This window comes from Ctenocephalides felis, unplaced genomic scaffold (genome assembly GCF_003426905.1).
Source record: "Ctenocephalides felis isolate EL2017-DRISC unplaced genomic scaffold, ASM342690v1 CF-g0.4_SCAFFOLD_01886, whole genome shotgun sequence".
Taxonomy (NCBI): Eukaryota; Metazoa; Arthropoda; class Insecta; order Siphonaptera; family Pulicidae; genus Ctenocephalides; species Ctenocephalides felis.
In genome coordinates, this window is record NW_020538040.1 from 36,868,464 (window position 1) to 36,891,482 (window position 23,019).

At 29.5% G+C, this 23,019-nt stretch overlaps 1 protein-coding gene across 4 annotated transcripts in view; it reads right to left on the reverse strand.

Annotated features, from left to right (window-relative positions):
* Positions 1–7,936: 7,936 nt before the first annotated feature.
* The window catches only part of LOC113377647, a 32,509-nt gene continuing 17,426 nt past the window's right edge, over positions 7,937–23,019 (reverse strand). For 2 of the 4 annotated variants that reach the window (XM_026618029.1, XM_026618028.1), the window contains exons 6-15: positions 16,393–16,461; positions 15,587–15,702; positions 15,167–15,357; positions 14,943–15,087; positions 12,086–12,276; positions 10,449–10,553; positions 10,286–10,369; positions 9,292–9,348; positions 8,478–8,581; positions 7,937–8,240 (exon numbers count right to left, since the gene is read on the reverse strand). In XM_026618029.1, the coding sequence (XP_026473814.1) occupies positions 8,111–8,240; positions 8,478–8,581; positions 9,292–9,348; positions 10,286–10,369; positions 10,449–10,553; positions 12,086–12,276; positions 14,943–15,087; positions 15,167–15,357; positions 15,587–15,702; positions 16,393–16,461 (1,192 nt within the window). In that variant the 3' untranslated portion in view covers positions 7,937–8,110. Of the gene's footprint in view, positions 8,241–8,477; positions 8,582–9,291; positions 9,349–10,273; positions 10,370–10,448; positions 10,554–12,085; positions 12,277–14,942; positions 15,088–15,166; positions 15,358–15,586; positions 15,703–16,392; positions 16,462–23,019 lie in introns of all 4 variants that reach the window. The other 2 variants (XM_026618031.1, XM_026618030.1) reach the window with 2 other exon arrangements.

Sequence of the window (23,019 nt, forward strand, 5' to 3'; positions counted from 1 at the left end):
TTTGAAAAAAGAACAGCATAAGACTATTACACAAAAATTCAAGTGCAAGTGCTTGAATATTTCTGAATATATGGAAAAATTGACTTATATATTTTTCAAAAAAAAATGCTAACGAGCGTTATATCGATTATTCAAAATTTCTATTGTAATCGCCACGTGCCGACCTCGTTTTTTCAGATGCCAAACGAGCTACATTTTATTACAATATCATTTCACTATAGTGGTTCCTACACTTTATATAAGTCTGTGCTTTCAACACATTTTTTTATTACTTGAACAGCAATCACAATCACAACTATTCTAAAAGTTCTATGAAAAGTGACAGCTTTTTCTACTATTTAGCATTATTAGAAAGCAACCCTATACTTCTTATTGATGATGTGATGATGGTTATATTGCAGCAATGGCTCGAGAGGATATTTTTAAATATAAACATATTTGGCTCTATATTTTCAAATACAAACAGATATCACCACTGCTTGATACCAAATTAAACATAGCGCGGATTTTGAACTCCAAATCTTGCGGTTGCTAGGCCGAGGCCCATACAACAACATTACGAACGTCGCTTTAAAATGAATTTAAAAAAAACTGAGTGATTGATGAATTAGATCAACTTAGTTTATTATGAAAGCATATAAGTATATTGCTTACTTATACAAATACATTTTTAACTTCCCGTAGGGCAAGTTATAGTAATCGCAAAAAAATCGAAAATGAAAATTTTTGCATTTCTCGACGTTTCAAAGGTTTCTGAATATTTTGGCATACCTTAGAAAAAATGGATGTATGTGTGTGTGTGTGTATGTGTGTGTGTGTGTGTGTGCGTGTGTGTATGTATGTGCGGATACAAATTTTCGTCGACGATTTCGGGAACACCGATCAACCGATTTGAATAATTCAAAAAACATTCGATTCGCATTGATAAGGAGACGTGCTGATTAGTTTTTGGCGAAGACAGGTCTAGCCGTTCCGAAGATACGGGGCAAAAAGTGCCGAAAACGGTAAGTCAGTTTTTAAGAGAACGGAGCGTCCGATTTTAATAATTCAAAAAACATTTTACTTGTAATGACAAGATGCAAAATTGATAAAATTTTCATGAAGGCAGGTCTAGCGGTTTCGGAGATCTAGTAAAAAAAAGTAAAAAAAATGCCATTTGGCGGTCAAAAATAATCATTAGACATATGCACATCAAATTATCAAATTTTATAGAGATTTTAACAATAAGTATAAATTTGGTTTACATTCCTATGGGTTCCGTACCAATGGTTACGCGTTAGACGGCGACGCGGCGCTTACGCGCTTTGATATTTCGTCTTTATGCAGTTAAAGCAGTACGATTGCTTTGAAAAAAAGTTTAGATTTTCGAAAATATGTCAAAATAAAGAAAACATATTTAAAAAAAAAAAAAATTAAAAAAATTTTTTTTCTAAAAAAAAATTTTTTTTTCAAAAAAATGTAATTTTTTGTCCAATTTATAGTTTCTCAAAAATCTTATTTTTTCTAAGTAAAATATTTTCAAAAATGTTGATCGTTTTTTAAAAAAAATAATAATTTTTGGTACGGGAAGTTCCAGCAATTTGCCGTAAGGCACGATGCCTTAATTGCCTTAAGACAGAATTCCACTTACAGCTAGTTGATGGCTGTTTGGGAGGATCAATTGCGATATGGCAAAAATCGTGCGCACGAGTAACGAACGTAATCGAAAAATCAATTAGATCAAATAATTTTAAACAAAAACACATAACTAACTTAAGAATTAATTTAGTGGAAAAATTATTCATCAATTATCGTCACAAATTTGGCAAAAACGCATTGTGCAATTTTGTATTTAAATTCTGGAAATTCCACGTTTCTAATATTTGCGCGTTAATTTAGTTGACGAGCTGAATTGTAAATATTGGAACAAATGACAGATAAAATGAACGTAGTTATCATTCGATTAGCAACAGACATATTTTGCAAAGTTTTTTCGTTAATAGTTTATTCCTTATTTTTGCAAGTCATATATGTATACATTGTAATATAATATAACATCAAAAAATTAAATACAAATAGAAAGTATTAAAATTTTCTAAGTGTTCTACAAATAAAATTAGTATAAATTTTTTAAAAATATTTAAAACACATATTTTACTAGCTCAAATTATATTAATTCTAAATAATAATATCGCTTATATCGAAATTAAAAAAAAAACAATAAACAGCCGCAAGACTTTTTGAATCTGAAAAGAGCGAATATTTATTCCGTTGAAATTTAAATTTATTTTTAATTGAACATTTTTTCATGTTTTTGAATCTTGGAACTAAGTTCTCACACTTCCTAACTTATTATTTGAGATATAACAAAGATGTTTTGAATTATAGTAAACGTTTTTAAGAAAAAAAGATTCTTTATATGTATTAGCACATCATTTATAGGGTTTAACTTTTGAAAAAATATTGGCACATCTACATACATACTACAAATTACCGATGCGATTTGATTATTTAATCAAGCCCTTAATGTTATGACTTATATCAAATTTTATGCCAATCGATTTCGATTCAAGTCATTTGCCTGCTGTTATAATTTATGTGTTCGATTTAATTTTAATTTTAGATCAAAATGATCTGAATCATACGAGTCAACTGATTTCGGGTCCGAATAAAAAATATATCAAAGAACATGCTTATCACTGGAAGGCAAACATATTTAAAAAAGTAAACATAGATCACTATACCAGGCCTTTGCATTATTATATTTGAAATATAAATTATACATATACATATATATTGTATAAGCATAAGAATATCTGAAAAATGTATATAGAGCCAAGGTTATTATCGGTTCCTCAGAACCTAAATAATTGATTGGTTTAGATTAGAATAATAAACACTGCAAAATAAAGAATAGCTATAAGGTTGTATTACAATGAACCATATCATCATATGAATTTTCATCAAAATCTTTATTATTTTACAATAATTAATTATGAAGAAAAGGCCCAGCCGATTCTGAACATATATTTCGAATAGTTTTTAAATTTTCAAAATCGGTTCAAGATTTTTGGTTAAAACATTAACGACAAATGTTGCACTTATCTGCTAATTATAATGAAACTACTCGGCCGAGTATTTATCGAGTTTCATTAAATTTTAGAAATTTGTGCAGCCATTTTTGAGAAATCGTCCGCGAAAAGTCAAGTTTTCGCTCATATATACAAACACTCTTCAAACAAGGATCTCCGCTGGGATGTTTAAAGGAACTTTCAATAAATCCATATATAAATAAGCATAAACCTATGTATAAGACTGTTTTGATAATCTTTTCTGTACATTGTTTTTAATTGCATTGAAATATTACACAGAACATCATTTTCATCCAAAAATTTTAGAAAAAAAAGGAACAAAAGATTCAATACATGTATAATTAATGACAAAACGACAAGATAACGTTCAGGCCAATACGTACGTACGTTACATACTATAACTGCAGTCGATAATGATAATTTATCTAACGTCAAAATTCAATATTTGCTACTTTTATAACTAATACGATAAATTTCCTTCACTTTTTGGGGTGCTTTGTAACATGGCGTAAAAAGTGCTGCTAGTAGATTTCAGCCTTCCTAAGCGCTTATTTATGAATAGTGAATTTGTGATTAGTTAATTATTACACTACGCAAATGCTATCTGGGCACGATAGCTCGCTGGATTGCTCATATTGTTTTGGGCGAAATCGAAGATGCTGAGCACGTGTTCTTCGTGTGCCTACGGTTTAGTGATCTACGGGAAGATGTAGAAGAGATATTAAGGCGAAGAATTACTCCAGATACTGTAGTTGAAGTGATGCTGACAACTGAAGCTGCTTGGAACGCCCTGGACAGATTTGCGAGAGATGTGCTAATTGACCTGCGTTCTATGGAAAGTGAAAGGGTGAATGGGACTTCACTGATTTAAAAGATAAGTATAAAATCAGTGTAAAAATGATAACATTCTAGATCCTCCCCCCACGAAGTAATGCCTAACGACGGTTTCCGTGGAGATCAGAGGCAAAGGCAAAGCGGAGGTTTTAAGACCAGTCTGAGATGCATAAAGGTATTTCCTTCGCTGAAAAAACATATATATATATATATATATATATATATATATATTATATAATCAACCTGAATACGTACCGCGCAGAATACGTAAACGTTGACATTTCAAACGCACATTCGGATACAGTTCGCATTCCAGCTCTCCTCCTTCAGCCTCCATTTTGATTGCATGAATTGCATAATATCAGTTGCATCTTCAGGTGATACTACAACTTCTTTGTTTGGCTCTAACATAAACTCCTAATAATTAGGATTTGCTTGCTTTAACCAAGATCACCTGCCAACAAAAAAATAATGTAATATATTTGTAAGAATTATACAATAATTGCTTTATATGGCGTACCTTTGTGAGAGGGTTTTAATCTCTGAAACCATATGCAGGAGCGTAGCGTGCCTTGGTGGGGCCCCGTATGAAAATTTGTTTGGAGGCCCCCTCAAGAAGAACATTTTTTTTCACAAAATATAAAAATACATATAAAGAATATTTATTAATCGTTCTAATTATTTATCTATCTAATTTTCTCTAATTTTCTGATTTTTTCTCAAATGATTCCAGATATATTTTCACCCTTCTTGTCTTCTTTGAAAAACCGGAAGTATTTAGTGATCTTTAAATTTTATTAAGTTTTTGTCTCTAAGAACATACACTTCTAGTAGACATTTGTGCCCTAAAGTTTTTACGTAATTTTTAATTAGTCTTAATTTTAAAATTTTCTTTTAGCAATTGCGATTTTAACAGTAAAATGTGTAATTAAGGGCCAAGAAAAAATGCATGCTGTTATTTCGTTGGGAAAACTGGATGCAAGTCCATTGCATCCATCATTGTACCTTAATGAAATAAATTTCTTAGATTTCTGTGTTCAAACCTCTTTCTAAAACTACCAATTGGTCATGATCATATGAGATATTTTACAATATTTTTTTACAGTAATTCAATCGACAGTTTTCCGGAAACGTTTATTAATTCTCGATTTCAAAAAGACAAATGTTACTACTTACGTCGCAAAGGTTTTGAAATCTTTGTTTGGTTTGCGAAATAAATGTATCCAAACAGCAATAGTATACATTAACACTTACGGGACGGCATTGATTTCAAAACAATCTACTGAACCGGCTGTAAACTTGATTTCATTGTGTATGTTATGCAATTTCTTCGACAAAAATTTGTTGTCATTGAAGGATATACATTTATATTATTAATTTATTTTTGATCATTTTATAAAGAATGGTGACGTTCAAAACAATTTCCAAAATGCATAGCTGGCTGATTTTGACATGTTTTACAATAAAATGTTGTTCGCTGCCTTTCTCCTGGTGCTTTTCTGTCAGAACAGACAATATAATCCCTTTTTCTTTCTTTCGTATTTAGAATATGCCACTGATTAGACAGTATATTTGTTCATTTTTGAGCTGCCATAAAGGTTTGTTTTTTGTTTTATATTGTCTAATAATTCATTTGTAAAATATAAAGTAAAATAATCTATTGGATGTCTTATATTGCTTGGTATTTGTAGTCGGGGTGTTTGTTGATGTATGTCAAACTCGATTATTGAAGGAGAATCGGCACATTCGCTAATGTCTTTCCGCTCTTCATTTAATTTGTTCAACTTCTTCTTCCTTTTGTTGGTTGGATAATATCATCATCACATTCATCACTATCTTCGGTGCGAATAGTAATTTCGTAAAATTTGTGCGTATGAATGTCTTTTTGAAACTCATCTTCACCACTGCTTAAATCACAAAATTTACCAGTCGTTTTGCCATATTTAAAAGCGCTCGGTCGTTTTAAATATTAAAAAAAAAGACCATATAGCAAAGAAAAAGGCTAAAAATACTACTAAAATAACTTAAAATTATTTTCAAAATACAATACTGTTTATCACTGCTATATGTAATTTATTCAACTTTTCGATGCAAACTGAGTCATTATTTATAAAATAGAGTATGTTTGTCCACTGAGGTGGACAGCCGTCCCCAAAGAGTTAAAATAAGATTTCGGGTCTAAAATTCTCTGATTTTGTGATAACTTAATCATAATAACCCTTCATTATCTTTTGTCTTTTGTTCTTTAAAATATTTATTGCAATCCATCTTTTTGCAAATTATTTATACTTCTTCAGCAAAATAAATATTCATATCTTAATTTATAATTTATAAAATTATAAAATATAAGATTTATAAAATAATATTTAATTCCAAACGTTTCGACATTCAATTTAATGTCATCATCAGTGAATATTGAACATGGTATTTTATATCTAAAAATGTGTACACATCACAGAATTTTGCACTTTTATCTATGGATACACCTAACCAGTCAAAAATCATGATTTTTTTTAATAAGAAAAATAATGAGAGTTTTGTTTTGCAAAACTGGAAAAAATTTTAAGTATTTTTGCACAGACCGGAAGCTATGTATATATTCGACGAATGGGCTGCTAGTTACTTTGAAATATGTTTCAACGTCGAAAAAACTAACAAGATATATATATATATATATATATATATATATATATATATATATATATATATATATATATATATAGGATTTATAGATGACAATCCAGAAGGTTGTCCATTCACTATATGGTAAATTTATTATTACAAATTTTCTAATACTGATGCCAGGCTATTTTTACTTGGAAACATATTGCTATGTATCTATATTTTACCAAACCTATAATATTAGAGAAAAAAATATGAAAACCGATTTTTTTTTTTAATTTTCAACCAATTTTATACTTTATACATATAACAGTCAGACGTTATATTAGACGTTATAATAACAGTGTCTGGTATGAGAGATCATACAAATATATTTAAGGGGGCGTCCATAAATCACGTGAGGTTTTTAGGGGGAGGGGGGGTTGACAAAAAATCACGAAATATCACGTGGGGGAGGGGGGGTATGGTAAGATATCACGTGTATTTATTTTTTAAGAGATTTTTTTTTTAAAAATCGAACATTTTCAAAAAAAGAATCAAAAATTTTAGTTTTTTCACTTAACTAAAAATACATGTGATGTTTGGTGTGAGAGGGGGGGTAATTTTGAATATCACCACGTATAACCAAGGGGGAGGGGGGGTCCAAAAATCCTTAAAAACTAGCTCACGTGATTAATGGACGCCCCCTAACGACCTAACTGGGGCTCTATCTGAGTACTACCAACGCCCAAACCTCGGTTGCAACCTTGGTGATTGGATGAAAACCGCTGTTACGTTCGTGCCAAATTTATTTCGATTTTAATTTATTTTAGTTCAAGAAGATATGTTATAATTATTTTTTTTAAATGATATCGCGTAAATGGCCGCCTTGGCCCTCGAGTACAAAATTGGATTGCCAGTCAGCAAATGTGTAAAACTCCAGCGTAAATGTACTGGTCAATGGTTGTTAAACTGTCTTGTATAGAAGTCCATATCCATATAGGCTACTTATCTATCTAGGTGACACTTCTTCACATTGTTCAGGATTAGTTTGGGCAGAATAATATTAAATTTCAAATTATAACAATAATATTCATAAATTAATTCATATAATAAAGTTTTCGTGTCATTAAATAATATGATAATTCATATATTTGTCAATAATTACAAAAATTTCAACACTTCAACAGTATCTTACAATTTTTGGTATAATGCTCTTAATCCTGCATGTTCTTGATTGAACTTTAGACTTATAAGTGATTGGAGTAAAAAGAGTACAAAATAAATTTAATGGATTATAACTATTAGCCACAACAATACATCTCTGGGGCCTTTATTTAGAAATATATAAAATAATATAATAAACGTGAAATTTTACATAACTTATATAAGTTAATATCAATTAAGATCATTTAACATTTTATATCCGCTATTAATATGTCGTATTTTTTGTATAAAATTATTCCGATTTTTAATGACACCCTTTTAAATAAATCAGTAAATGTCATGTTAACTCGTTAAAATTGTATGTATTATTTATAATATATTATTGCATAACTAAATAAATTTCTCCGTCATAGAGTAACGTAGAGTGATTGTAATATCTAGCGTATTTTTTTTGAAATGTTTAAAATAAGTTCGTCCACCCTTTCACTTTGCCCTTTGAATGAAGCAGGTGATGGACCAATCATCTGTATCAATTGTGGAACATCTTGGCCGCTGATTTGGCAAAATCTGATAAAGTAATTAGAACAATAAAAATATTAAAATAAATAGACAAAAAAATAAATATGGAAATATGAGTTAGAATATTTCTTAGTACATATTAAACTTGAATATCTGTTTTACAACTGTATATATATATACATATATATATATATATATATATATATATATATATATACATATATATATATATATATATATCTAATTACTCAATTATAGTTATTTTATACTAAAAAGAATACATACTTAGCAAGGGCTTTCATGCACCTAAATAGGTATTCCTCTATTGGCTTAGAATTGAAAAACTGTAGAATGGCCATAGTGAGTTCAACAGCAACGTCGTCAAATACCTAAAAATAAAAGTTTTTATTGAGAAATAAAAATTCAAAAATGAAATTCATGACCGTAGCTTCTGTATAAACTAAATAATTGCACTACTAATGACATAGCATTTTAAGAGTACATTAACATGATATTCAGGCGGTCTTCCTCACTTTTATAATGCGCTCGTATATTGCATATGCTTGCATTTAAATGCATAGTAAATCTAGCTAGGCGTCCGAAGCAATAAAACTATATCGATCACCGAAAATTGCATGACAGGGCTCTAATAATTTGTCAACCTATATTATGTTACATTTGAATCATGCAATAATTTTAACATAGATAATAAACTAGTAACTTGCAGAAACAATTAATTAAATTTCATATATTTCACGTTTCAAATAATAATTTCTCAAAATACGGTAAAAATATGTAGACCTTAAATATTAAATATTTTTGGAGAAGCATATTATAATACAGGTAAGCTAACATATGTTACACATAATAATTAAAACATCATATTTTATTTCATCATATAATGCACATACTCATACAGTTCTTCCGAAATAATCCAGATGATCGGAATATTCAAAATGAAAAATGTTTTTATTTATTTGCTGAATTTCTAAGAATTAGTTACGCAATGAGATAAGTTAAAATAGAGCAAAATAAAATTAGTTGATTAGTTATTTTAGCATAATTTATTCTCATTCATTTTTCTATGCTCACAAGGTACCTTGGATTTACTTCCAGGTGGTAATTTCTTTCGAAGCCTTTTTCCTTGATGCATTTTCTGAAAAATAAATTTCAAACGAGGGAAGCAAAAAAGAAACTACATTTGCTTAATTTTAAAGAACATTGAAAATAAATTTTGGCTCGACGTAAGCAAAGTTTGTAACAATTAATTTGACGCAAGGGTTAGCAAAAAAAAATCGCCAGTTCAGAACAGTATGTGCATGTGCAAAAAAACAATTGTGCAATGTTGCTATTTCTCCATTAATTTATTTCGCGTATAATACCTATAAATATTTATGGACTAGCTACAATTATATAGCATAAATGTATGTAATGAAAAATAAAGGCTTACAAAGTTTGGGTAAATTTTGAACCGAAATTATCACGTGCCATCTAAAAATTGTGTAACTTAAATATTTACTTTATCATTTATAAACTTTTGAATTAATAATATTATCATTTGTCTCTATAATATAGCTCGCTCCTATTACAGATCATATCTCCAGACTTAGTTGCTCGAGATCGGTTTAATTTAGAATTATTCGAACCAAGTATTATTCGGCGCATCCCAAACCTACACATATATATAAATAATTTCTTGAGCAAAGTTTTTTATTTTGGTCTCTAGAATTCGAAAATCATATGTGCGTAAGCGATTTTTAAATCAACCCACTCTAATTTATATATATATATATATATATATATATATATATATATGTGTGTGTGTGTGTGTGTGTGTGTGTATATAAGGTATTTGATAAGATGTTTATATAAAATTTACAGAAACGGCTTGTATAAATATGTGTTAACATATTCAGGAACGTAATGCAGAATGACATGAATCCTATTACATAAATTATTGCACGATAATATATTATCATATATTAATTGTTATTTATAGTCTGACTATCCTTAGTTATAGTTATCAGATTATAATCGTTAGATCTTTGCTTAAAAATTGTGACTCTTTACTCGATACACACCACAGTTTTTACCTCCTTGCAGGCCATATTATGCACTATTGCCGTACCAATATCTTGTAGTTCTGGTTCAGCTGCCAATAAACAATGTACAGCCACCTGCACATAAAAATATAGATATTTAAATATGCATAAATATTAGAAAAGTTGATATATATTGATCATGTTGTTTACTAACTTTAGTTGTTCCCCTAATGTTTGAAATAGGTTGTCCTTTATAATCCCATTCGGAGATGTAAAGTAGCCATTCTGAAGAGCTTAAATTCTCGAACATATTGCATAGCTGAAAAACATTAGAATGAAAAAATTAACAGCAAATAAAAAAAAGCAATGTACCGAAACATGAATAAATTAATTCAATTAAAAATCTATAATCGATTTCGAGCGTTTTCTTATTTTTTGTGAGATCAACAAGAATTCCATGACACACAATTTTACTAGAAACTTGTGGCGATATCGTTATGTGTTATTATTGGTTACCTTATGTTCATAAACTTTATTTTTTATGGAAAAAAATATGTTTGTCATATTGATATGTAATCACAATAAGATCGGTTGCCTCAATCAAATTAAATGTTACAATAATAATCTAAGCTGAATTATAGGATTTATATTAAATTGAATGAGTTAATAAAAGAAGATACTATTAACGCTAAAAATGCATAATGCTTCAAAAATGTTGAATATTTCAAACTTTTGGATTTGGACATTATCGGAATATGGAATATCATATTGGAAGAATGCCGATGGGTACTTTACCGCCTATTTCACCGATTTGAAGAAAGCTTCATATTTATAATATAAAGCTATATATATATATATATATATATATATATATATATATATATTGATTGTTTCTTTTCCGAACACAACACGTTTTTCTTTGTTCGGTAAGGAAACAATCAATATATTGAAAAAATCCAGGACTTATCTATTGAATATATATATATTGATTGTTTCTTTTCCGAACAGTAAATCCAATAATAAAAAACAATTTTTTTTGAAGACTCAGTTCAGAAGAAACAGTTTTTTTTTTGAAGATGTTTAATAACGACGTTTCGGAACTAGATACGTTCCATTATCAGGTTTATTCTGTCAAAGACAATGTTTTTTATAAACTATTGACTAATATTAATTAATGATGGTTATTACAGATTATTTAGAACAATATATATATATATATATATATATATATATATATATTCACATAAAGGAACAACGTGCCGCAGGTACTCTATTTTCAATATTAAATCAATCCAGTTTATTTTTCTTTCCAGTAGAGTCAATAGTTTTCTTTTTCATAAAGACCGATTTCTCGCTGTCATGTTATTTTTATCAATGTTGATTTGCCGATTTCCAACTTCGATTTCGGTTTCCGTTCCTATAATACCACGAAATCATGCGCGAAAAACTAGATTTGAAATCGAAGTATGGAGGTAGAATGGAATATATATAACCACGCTATAAAATTTACCAACATTTAGTTAATACCCTTTTATCTCTTATGTTCCAGTATTTTGGGTTTTTTATACGCCCATAGATTTTTAAGCTTCTTGGAAAATTTAATAAATGAATTAGAAGATAAAATGATAAAGAGTTTTGCGCCCATAAAATTAATAGAACTTTATGCTAAAATAATCAAGAGATGCGTAAACGTAAATACGGCTTAGTTGAACAAATATCGCAATTAGTAATTCAGTATTCGTGTAATATTTTTCCTACGAACCATGCAATATTGCACCGCTTGAAAGTTTGACAGTAGAATTACCGCCGTTGTTAATATTTTAAGGAAATTTTAACTTGTATAAAACTTACAAAGAGTGCTAGAGACTTTTGTTCCTCCGGAGTGTGCCTGTCGACCTCTTGTGCATAATTCATCATAACGTGATCCTTTCTGTCTTGATGCAAAAGCAAAATAACATCATCTTTTAGTGCTGCCGCTGCCAAAAGTCGCAGCAAGTTCACGCGGACGGCGGGTGCCACATTGGTGTCGTTTAAAATACGGCCTATAGAAAGTAAGTAATGCATATATTTTATTATATATATATATATATATATATATATATATATATATATATATATGTAGCGACCTGTCAACACACGTCGCATTTTAACTTGACAGATGTTCATTATTTGAAGCTCATCATAGTGTCAGCTCAAAAACAAAAAGTTCAAGTGTCAGATCAGATCTCGTTTTTGTTTGCTCAATGTTCGAAATGCCAAAATTGTAATTCTTTACTTTTTTCCTTTTTATTATAAATACTGAAATAACATCTACGTTTTTGTAAATGATCAATATAATCACACATAGTGTTATTACTATTGTCATAATAAACAATATTCGTAGTATAAAGAACACGAGTTTCTTTAGTGGTGACCGCGAACGTGAATTAATAGCACGCATATAGAAGGAAAGAAGGTAAGAAGATCAAGACACATTTAGAAGTAACAAATTTAGAAGTAAAAAAATAAATTGAAGTCTCATGAATTATTAAGAAAAGAATTTTTAAAAATAAATAATGAATATAAATGGCTCACAACCGCCATAACTCTAAGAACATTCTAATCCTACAACTGAGACTCCGGCCACGCACATCGAAAACAACAACACGTGCTCAATAAATCCCTCATTATCCTGGAAAATGAGTCGATTATAAGCACCACGGCAGAGGACAGGGAGCGTCAGCAAACAATTTGGCAACCGCCACATACACTCAACCGCTAACTCACCAGCGAAGGGCCACATACAATCAACCGCTAACTCACCAGCGAAGGGCCACATACACTCAACCGCTAACTCACCAGCGAAGTGTCAAATATACTCAGCCGCTAACTCACCAGCGAAGGGCCACATCTACTCAACCGCTAACTCACCAGCGAAGGGCCACGTAAGCAATCAACAAACTCAACAAGCCAACACGGCATTCAAAACGGCCACGGCCACGAACAAATAAAATTTATCACACAATCTCAACCAAAAGAAATTTACAAGGAAGTTCAAGATGGCACTCAGAGATGCGAAACAATCTTTTTCATTAGGGCGGAGTGATGTAGCGGGTTGCCAACACGCATCGCGGCTTGTCAACACGCATCACATGTTACTGGACAGATTGGCCCATATATGGACAGCACAGAAAAAAAACAAAAATAAATTCAAGTGTCAGATCGGACACGGCTTTTGTTTCTCCCCGAGTAGTTTTTGCCAAAAAATGTATAATTCTTGAAACCTTTCTTTTCTATTATAAATAAGAAAATACCAATAACGTTTTATTAATGATCAGTATGACAACACATAGTGTCGTGGATATTAATCATATATAAAATAAACGAAATATAAATAATATTTTATGAAATTTATTATTGTCTATCATTTTGGTATTTAATATGGACCACACCTCCATATATATATATATATATATATATATATATACGAGGTCTGTTCAAAAAGTACCCGGAATTTTCGTTTTTTCAAAAAAATATTTATTTATTCTTCTACATTAATGTGGTCCCCTTCAAAGTAGTCCCCCCCAGATATAATACACTTATGCCAGCGTTTTTTCCAATTTTCGAAGCACCCTTGATATTCACTTTTTGATATGTCCTTGAGCACTCTCAGCGATTTTCTTCAATCGAGGAAAACCGCCGTCCTTTCATGGGTCTCTTCAACTTTGGGAATAGGAAAAAGTCACACGGAGCCATATCTGGTGAATTTTTGCACTTTGCAACACTTTATTTCATTTTTTACGCAAAATTTAATACAAATTCTTTGACTTTTCAATTCTTCCATTGTAAAAATCGCCGAGCTCAGAAAAACACGTCGAACCTTAGCGACTACCACAGACAAAGTAAACAGTGAATATATCTGAAAATTTCATCATACTTTAGGGGCATGTATACCAACACAATAAAAAAAAAATTTTGACAATCAGACACTCCAGACCCGCGAAATTTAATTATTAGTAATTCCGGGTACTTTTTGAACAGACCTCGTATATATATATATATATATATATATATATATATATATATGTAATCACAAACCATTGTTTTAAACTCTTTTTTTCTCAATTATTATTCTTTTGATATTCTAACCGTTTGTGCAGTTTTCAACTAGTTTTATCGATATATATTGTATGCATATGTTTGTATATATTTTTATATGCATAAATCCGTTTAAAAATAAAACTAATTCCGATTTAATGAATGAAAAGAGCAATGCTGGTTTAAGTTTTGTACAAAAACTTTGAATAAGGGGTATTTTGGTCTGGACAAGTTAATTTTTTTTTTCCACAAAATAGCAACTGTCTTACAGCGTAGTTAATACTGAAAAAAGTTTATAAAAAAATACTGTGAAAATTGCAAGTATAATATATTGGTCGAGTAGAAGTTGAGGAATCGTATAGCATCGAAAAAGACGTTTAAAGTTTCGCGGAGAAAGGTTTATCGTAGTCCAACAGCTTTATCTCCGAAAATAATTTATATTTTGAAGAATGCACTTGAACACATATTCTTGAACAGTTAAACTTTCAAAATACATATATAAAAAGAAAAATGACTTTTTAAATATTCTAGACAAGAATACCCCCATAAGTGAAATATAACCACTTCTATAACAAAAATACTGTTCTGTATGGAATTTCGGCATGATGTCAATGTATGATCAATTATTTACCAACAAAATTTAAGAATCCATCACTCAAAGCCCAAGAGCCTTCGTTTTCAATCATATATTGGTGCAACTCTTCCATAGATTGTTGTTCTTCGCTCGAAAGATGATCGGCCATCGCTCCTACTAAGTTGTCAAACTCCCGAGGTACCTGAAATCATAAAAAGAAACACCCATAATCATCTGAAAAGGTATTTAGAAAACAAATATTTTATCGATATTTAGCTTACATCGATATCTCTAAATACAATTGGTGGATCTCTCAACCTTTTTCTTTCCTCCTCTTGTCTTCTTTCGTTAGCTTCTTCTTCTAGAACACGTTCAGAAGGTAACTGCTGTCCATCTCCAGATCTGATGTCGCCACCATTTGTAGGTGAAGAGCCATTTACTTCTATTTCAGACATACCGTTTTCTTGATTTTCTGGAATAATGAAGCAGAACTTGCGTATATTGTATATTATACATTATAATCATTTTGGGGTTAGGCATACACATATGATAAAAAAAAATCGTTATTTAATAAATTTATGATAATTATTTCCATTTTGAGTTTTGGAAGCTCATAGTTAGTTCGGTTTATGTTATGAGATTTGTAATTATAAGATTGCCAATTTTCCATACAGTGGCAGCAGCTTACAATTTCGTTTTACCTTCGTTCCGATACAAATTTTGGTATTTCTGTTTCCTTTTCTCCTTTTTGCGTTCGTTTTCAGCTAATTTCTGTTTGATGATGCTCCTTCTTTTTTCTATAGCAACAGAATTCAACCTGGTGGTAAAAAACATTCTCGATTAATGTTAGTCCCAACAAAAAAAAAAACTGCCAAAAAATGCAAATAAAATTTCATAATCTAATATGACTTGATAATGAAATATATCTTAATACTAATGAACATTTATGGAGCTTAAAATACAATTTACTCATTTTTAATTAAGGACTACTTGGAAAAAATTAATACGCAAGCAGAAGAGTTTGTAAATATTTTTAACAGCCTTCAAAACAAATGTGCTTCACGATTTATATAGAAAATATAAATCGTATAAATAAAAGAAAACAAACTTATATAGTGAATTAAATGAATCGAATACAAGCTATAGCAAAAAAAAAGTTCTACAAATGTAATGTTTTGCGGCTTCCAAAAAGAATTTCAAAAACTGCCTCGAACGGACGTTGTTATAGCAACCTCACATGACACTATCAAACAATAATAATACGGATACATAATTATTTTAAGACAGCTGAATGCTATAATTTAAAAATTAAAAACAGTATTTGAGACATTCGTCATTGACAACTAAATATGCTATAATCTAAAAAGTAAGAACAGTTTTTAAGGCACTCGGCATTATCAACTTTCTGCTCAATATAAAATAGCCATACATAATTACGACGAGTTTGCAATCATTTCATTATCACAAATGAGCATATCAATAAGTTGGATCAAGTTATTCTACTAACCTTGCTTGGTCAATTTGTGAATTCAATTCGATGAAGTCAGGACTTGGCTCCCTCTCTTGAAATGGTAATCTATACAAAGCAATGTCAGTAGTGAAACAAATACTATAGTTCAATCATAAATTAATTAAAATCCCAATCACCCCTACTAAAAAAGCAACTAAACTGTACCATAACTTATTTAGATTCTTCTCATAGAACATTTAATTGTGAAATTATTTGATCGTTGAATAAGTGATGTATGAAATAACTCAGCAGATAATAATTGCTTTAAAATTAATTTCAAATTAATTATAATTATTAAAATTTATAATTGATCCCTTATTATTGAGCAGGTATATCTTATCTTATACTAACATAAACCACCACATATTGTCATGCAATATCGTTACATATTTTGCAAATTCTTCTTCCTTAAGATGTCTTAATTATGTATGTAATTATATATGTATTTAAGTGAGAAGATGTAATGAGGCTTAAAATTGATACAAATTAGTGCAAACCTGTGAATAACAACAAATAAGACCGGTCAAAATTATAAAATTAAATTTATTATTTGGTTTTAACATGCATTGAACAGAAAAAAGCGAATAACATCCCAAAAAATTCAATATTTAATATATACTCGGTTGAAAGTTATTTATATATTATTATTATTATTATTATTATCATTATTGTTCAAACATTTATGAGTCCAATATGAAGTATATGTGCAAAGGGCAGGGACATGCTATAGCTAGTATATTATCAGGGTGGTCCTTAATATGGATATTTTCGAATTTCTTTGCTCTCAGGGGCTCCAATGCTTCCAAATTGATAAAAAAAAATCTCTGAAAGTTTTAGGTTATATTGACTATAAGATAGTCAATACTCCAATCAAAGCTTCTAGGTTCTTCTTCAAAGTAAATAATTATTTTATAAAATATTTCAAATTTTTGTCGTATTTTTTTTAGTTATGATCAAAATAAGGAAATACATTGCTATTCTCAAAATTTTGATTCACTTGTGGTTAAGTTATAAAATTCTAAAAAAACAAATAGAAATTTGTCCATGTAATTTCCACAAAAAGCTTTGGTTGAATTGCAGACTATCTTAAAGCTTACATTAAGAGCTAAAACTTTCAGATAATTTTTTCTAATCATTTTGGAAGCAATTTAGCGCCTGAGAGCAAGAAAACTCAAATAGATCCATATTAAGGACTACCCTAACATATATAGAGTGCCCCAGACCTTGATGTCTAGCCGAAACTGGGTGATACTATTAACTTTAACTGTCCTGAAAGAAATTAGAAAAAAAAATATCACGTCGTTCAGAAGCTATGGGTTTTTAAGTGCAAACTAGAGCTTGGTGAAATTATGACCATTTTTTATTTATTGTCAAATTGTCGTTAATTTTTTATTTAATTTTGTTCATTTAAACATAGGAACTGTAACCGTGATTAACATTTCTAATTCTAAGTTCATAATCAAAAACAATACAACAATTGTTTCAAGTACTCAAGAATTAAGACTTTTCATTGAACTATGAATTTAAAATTTTTAAAACGGCTTTGAGAGGCGCTCCTAAAAAAATGTACTAAAGTTGTGTTACATTTGAAGTAAAATATAGGCAAAATGAACTAGCAAATATAATGTCATTTTTAGGTTTTTATTTTTCAATAATAAAATTATCAAGTATTTTACCATTTTACAATCCTGATTAAATGCGCCAACTTTTGATGAAAGTAGCCAGCGCACTTTAGTCAATTTTTTGAAAGAAGAGCCTTTCGAAGTCGATCGATTTTTAAGTTTCAAATTTATAGTTCAACAAAAAGTGTGATTCTTGAAAACTTGGAACAATCGTGGTATTGTTTTTTACTGTGGTCCTAGAAATGTTACTCACGATTACGGTTACGGTTTCAAAGAACAAAATTAGAAAAAATAACTATAATAAATGAAAATTTGTCATAATTACACCAAAGCTCTAGGTTGCACTTAAAAGCTCATAATTTAACGTGTGATATTTATTTTCAGGACAGTTAAGGTCAAAACTTGTACCCCATATCGGCTTGACGTCAAAGTTTGAGACACCTTGTATATGCATATGTATATGTGCATATGTATATATGCATATATGTATGTATGTAAATATATGTATGTGTGTATTTAAATTTGTATGATGTATATTATAAATTAGTAGTATAATGCATTGTAATTGCATCATTAATAAGTAAATACAAAAATGATTAAAACACTGCTCAAGTAAGATTAATATTAAAATATATTGAGTAGTAAATTATACATAATTATTTGGCATTACAAAAATGTAAAATATGATTGATATTTGTTACCCGCTATCATCCATTTCAGGTCTTTCATGTTCACTCGTGCTTCGTGCTCTGTTAGTAGTGAAATTGAGTAGTTATTTTATTAGTAATTAATAACAATAGTAAACAAAAATATTTATTAGTTAAGAGACAATAGAGTAAAATACAATGGTTCCCAAAGCAAGCAAATACATATTGCTGTGGCCCACATATGCTACACCACAAAAATGTTTATCTGACCTGACATAAATATGCAAAAAAATGCTACACACTTCACTGTATAACTACATTAATTATAATGTTAAATATCAATATGTGGACCACATCATTTATGCAAGATGTATATTTAGAATAATTCTAATAAGCAAAATCATATTTGACAAACAATTAATAGTATTAATAAAACACAATTTTAAATCGCACATCACTTTATTATTGCTAATTTTTAATTTAGTATTAAATGGCAAATGTAGTTTTAGATGACACGATTTTTTTTTTACAAGTATGACAATGATATATGAGCAATGAAACTTATTAGATATACAACAAGATATGAAGACATCAAAATGAAATAATATACTCATATTTTACGAACGATTACATGTAGTTTGACTAGAATTATGCCCTACAAAATACATTATAAATGATAACTTGACATCACATTCCTGATTTTTTTTTCACATAATTTTTTACCAAGGTGGCATGATTTCATTCTTTCGCTGTGGCTGACAATAGAGGATGTGATTTGAATTTATGACATGTTAGTTATATAATAAACCCTTAATCTTTCTATATTTTTTTACAGCTCAAAGTTTTATTAAATAGATATGAATCCCATAGATCTCACATAAAATCATACCATGAACTGAACTGAATGCTGTATATATGAATCTAAAATGCAATTATCATCCTTGGCAAAACGAAATAGCATCCATATCTATAAACCCTTTTAAGCTTCCTTATTTTTCGAAAAGTAAACGTACACTAAAAAATATTTTCGTCTTTTTGTGGTTATATCAATATCCTGCGAGAAAATAGAACTAAATTTCAAAAACTTTGTAAAACACAAATATTTATGTAAGATTTTATCCATACTTTAAACAAATCCTTTAATCATAAAAATATGCAAATTATTAATGGTACAGAAAATGGCATGTCAATGGCAAATTGTATAGTTTTTGCAAGAAAGATTAAGGGATATAATGATTTTCAATCTGACAATACAAGCATATGCACCAAAATCGAAGAACTAAATTATATTTTTGAAAAATTACAATATCATATTTGTGAGACAATTTAAATGCCATAGAAAAATATGCTCTCAATATTGTATGCAGTTCAGTTCAATAAGTAAATTCATTTTTTCGTGCAATTGTAATACGCAATTGTTACTTGCAAAAATATTTTCATCACTATTACGTTTCCCTGAATATTTAGTTATATTTAAAATATTTTATTATCTGTGGTGCGGTATTTCACAATTCTATTTCAATGTAGTGCTATTGAAATGACTTCATTTTCGAAACTTTATTGCTAAATATCATTGGCTAGACTAATCAAAAATCATTACATGTTTAATGACAAAGATAACTAGCACAAAAAATGGTTAAGTTTAGCTATAAAAACACCATGCAATACTCAATAATAAATATTGATTTAATATTTCTTATATAACCTCTATTGCCACGCCATAATTACACACACTAAGCCTCAATGTAAGTAGAATTAATAATTGTATCAAATGTGAATAATTAATTAAAAAAACACACATTATATATAAACCCGCTAATAATAATATTATTGCAATTTTCACTATTGTCGACTATTTTTAATTATTCGTTATTCCGCTTAAATCTATTCGAACATACAACAGGTCAAAATCAAGAACAATTTAGGCAACTAGTATTGAGAGGCATTTTTAATCGTCAAGTAACTAACTTCTAAGATACTGAATTTTCTAGAAAAGATTCTAAATATTAATAATAGTTTGCGCGATATCTATTAAATAATATATTAATTATTTGGCAATTTAAAAATGATCCTCTCACTATAGTAAACGTCGAGTGGACTGCAGAAATAAACTGGTCTAACTTAAAAGTACACTATTAGTGCAAATAATTCTAAATATGTTTAAAAATGTTTCTAATCATACACCAGTATTATATTATTAACTTTGGTATTGTAGCGTATCGTTTTTCAAACTTTTTGCATCTCGAGCAGTCACTCGTTCTATTAAAATAAGAAGCAACAATGACTTTACATTTTATTAATATTTTCTAAACACTTGGATAACTTTACCTATATCCATTAACGACTAACTTTCTGGAAGCCATGTTAATATAAAAATCACGCACTATTATTAAAAAAAAATACCTAAAAGTTTATTTTACTAAATTAGAAGAATCGAGATACACGACACAATTTACTATATTATGCAGATTCACTTTTTGAACACAGTTTTCACACAAGTTTCAATACCTCAGGTCCATCTTACACACAATAAATAGTCAGGACTAAAAATTATAAACTCGAAAACTTTTTCGTTGTGCACAGGGATATTATTTTTTGTTTGGTGTATGAAGAACGTTTTATGCGCTTATTTGTATATGTTAATCATGGTGCTTATATTTTCGGATATTTGAATCTTCCAAAACATATTGTTATTATTTTCTTCCTTTGGCCGAGTGTTGTTTTACGAGTAAATTGCTGAAAAAAACAATAATATTTCGAACATTTCCAATTTTCGCGCTATGCCAAAAGTGTCACTATATCGTACACATGAACAAAATAAAGTCAGATTTATTGGTTGAAAAAATAAAATATTTCCATACACATCGCACAAAACATGCACTACGAGGCAGGTGTAGATCTACTTTTGTGAACTGACTAAGAATACGTAAACAACATAATTATTTGTAGCGAATACATGAGAGACGTGTGGCACGGCTCGAGATGAAATTTTGATATTTGGCAAGACAAATGCTTACGTATGAACTGGCAGAATTCAATCCGTGACCGATTTTGTCCCCGAATGCGCGTGAGGTAAACATCAAGCATGCGTCATACGGATGCACCAAAATACATATAAAAATATATTTACTTCTTTATTTCCGCTAATGAGAAATTTAAATTTTATAGACAACTACTAACAAAACTATCAACACATCCAACGATTATATACCTCCTGCAAATCCAAACCAAGGATATAACTTAAGGAGGTGTTGTGATCTAGAATTTAAACAAAAAACGATATGCAGGTAATCCCGCATAACACGGTAATTCTATAACACGGATTCGCTTTAACACGGTTTAAGGATTGATACCATCCCCCTTATAACACTATATAAAAAATATAGTAAAACCTACGAAAATAATATTATTTAATCTAAAAGTAGTAAAATCGCAGTATAATAGCTCAATAAATGTGATGAAACTAATGCAAAAGATAACTAATTTGATAATTGTTATTCGAGCGCGTTCATTCCATAGAAAAAAAATTTAGGCTTATCCGAACAATTAGTCAATTAGTCTTAAGCAAAGATCCTTTAAATAAAATGAGCATAACATTTTAATAAACATAACTTTGCATGCGGTAAATATATAAATATCTTCTTGCTAATATATAAATATCTAACAATAAGCAAGTAATCGCAAATATATTGTTTTTGCAAAAAATAATGCACGAATCTAAAGGTACAGAAAAATGATCAGAAGATGAGGATACCTAGCAAAATAGGATTGTGTCGGATAGCACTTACTTTTTAATTACGACAAAAAGAACCATATAATTCATGTACGTAATTTATATAACTTCTTAAAAAATAAATAGATATAACCGTATTCATGATATGCAGCATGTCTTTTTTAATTTTTGGAACGTAACCCCTTTTTTGTACTAGTTCTTTGTCCCGTATAACACGGATTCGCATAACACGCTATCGTAGCTACCGTGTTATGCGGGGGTTACCTGTAGTTTTTTCGGGATGTTTTTAAAGATTACCTATTCAAAAATATGTGTGCGAGAAAAGTTTCCATAATTCAAAATATTTTTAAAGATATATCTGTTTGACCACGATAATCGCAAAACGATAAAAGCGAAACTTTAAAAGCGTTTTCCGAAACAGTTTTTTTTCGGTACGATACCCACGTTTTTACTTTATTGGACCAATTTGCTTGAATTTTTTACTGAATCTTAACATAGACTTCTCTGCGTTATGAACTATCCCTAAATTCCAATTTTTACTATTTTTTTTAAAAAAAATCGAGAATATATAAAAAAATATAATTTTTTTCAGACAGTCGCTGTATCGTAAAAAATATGTTAA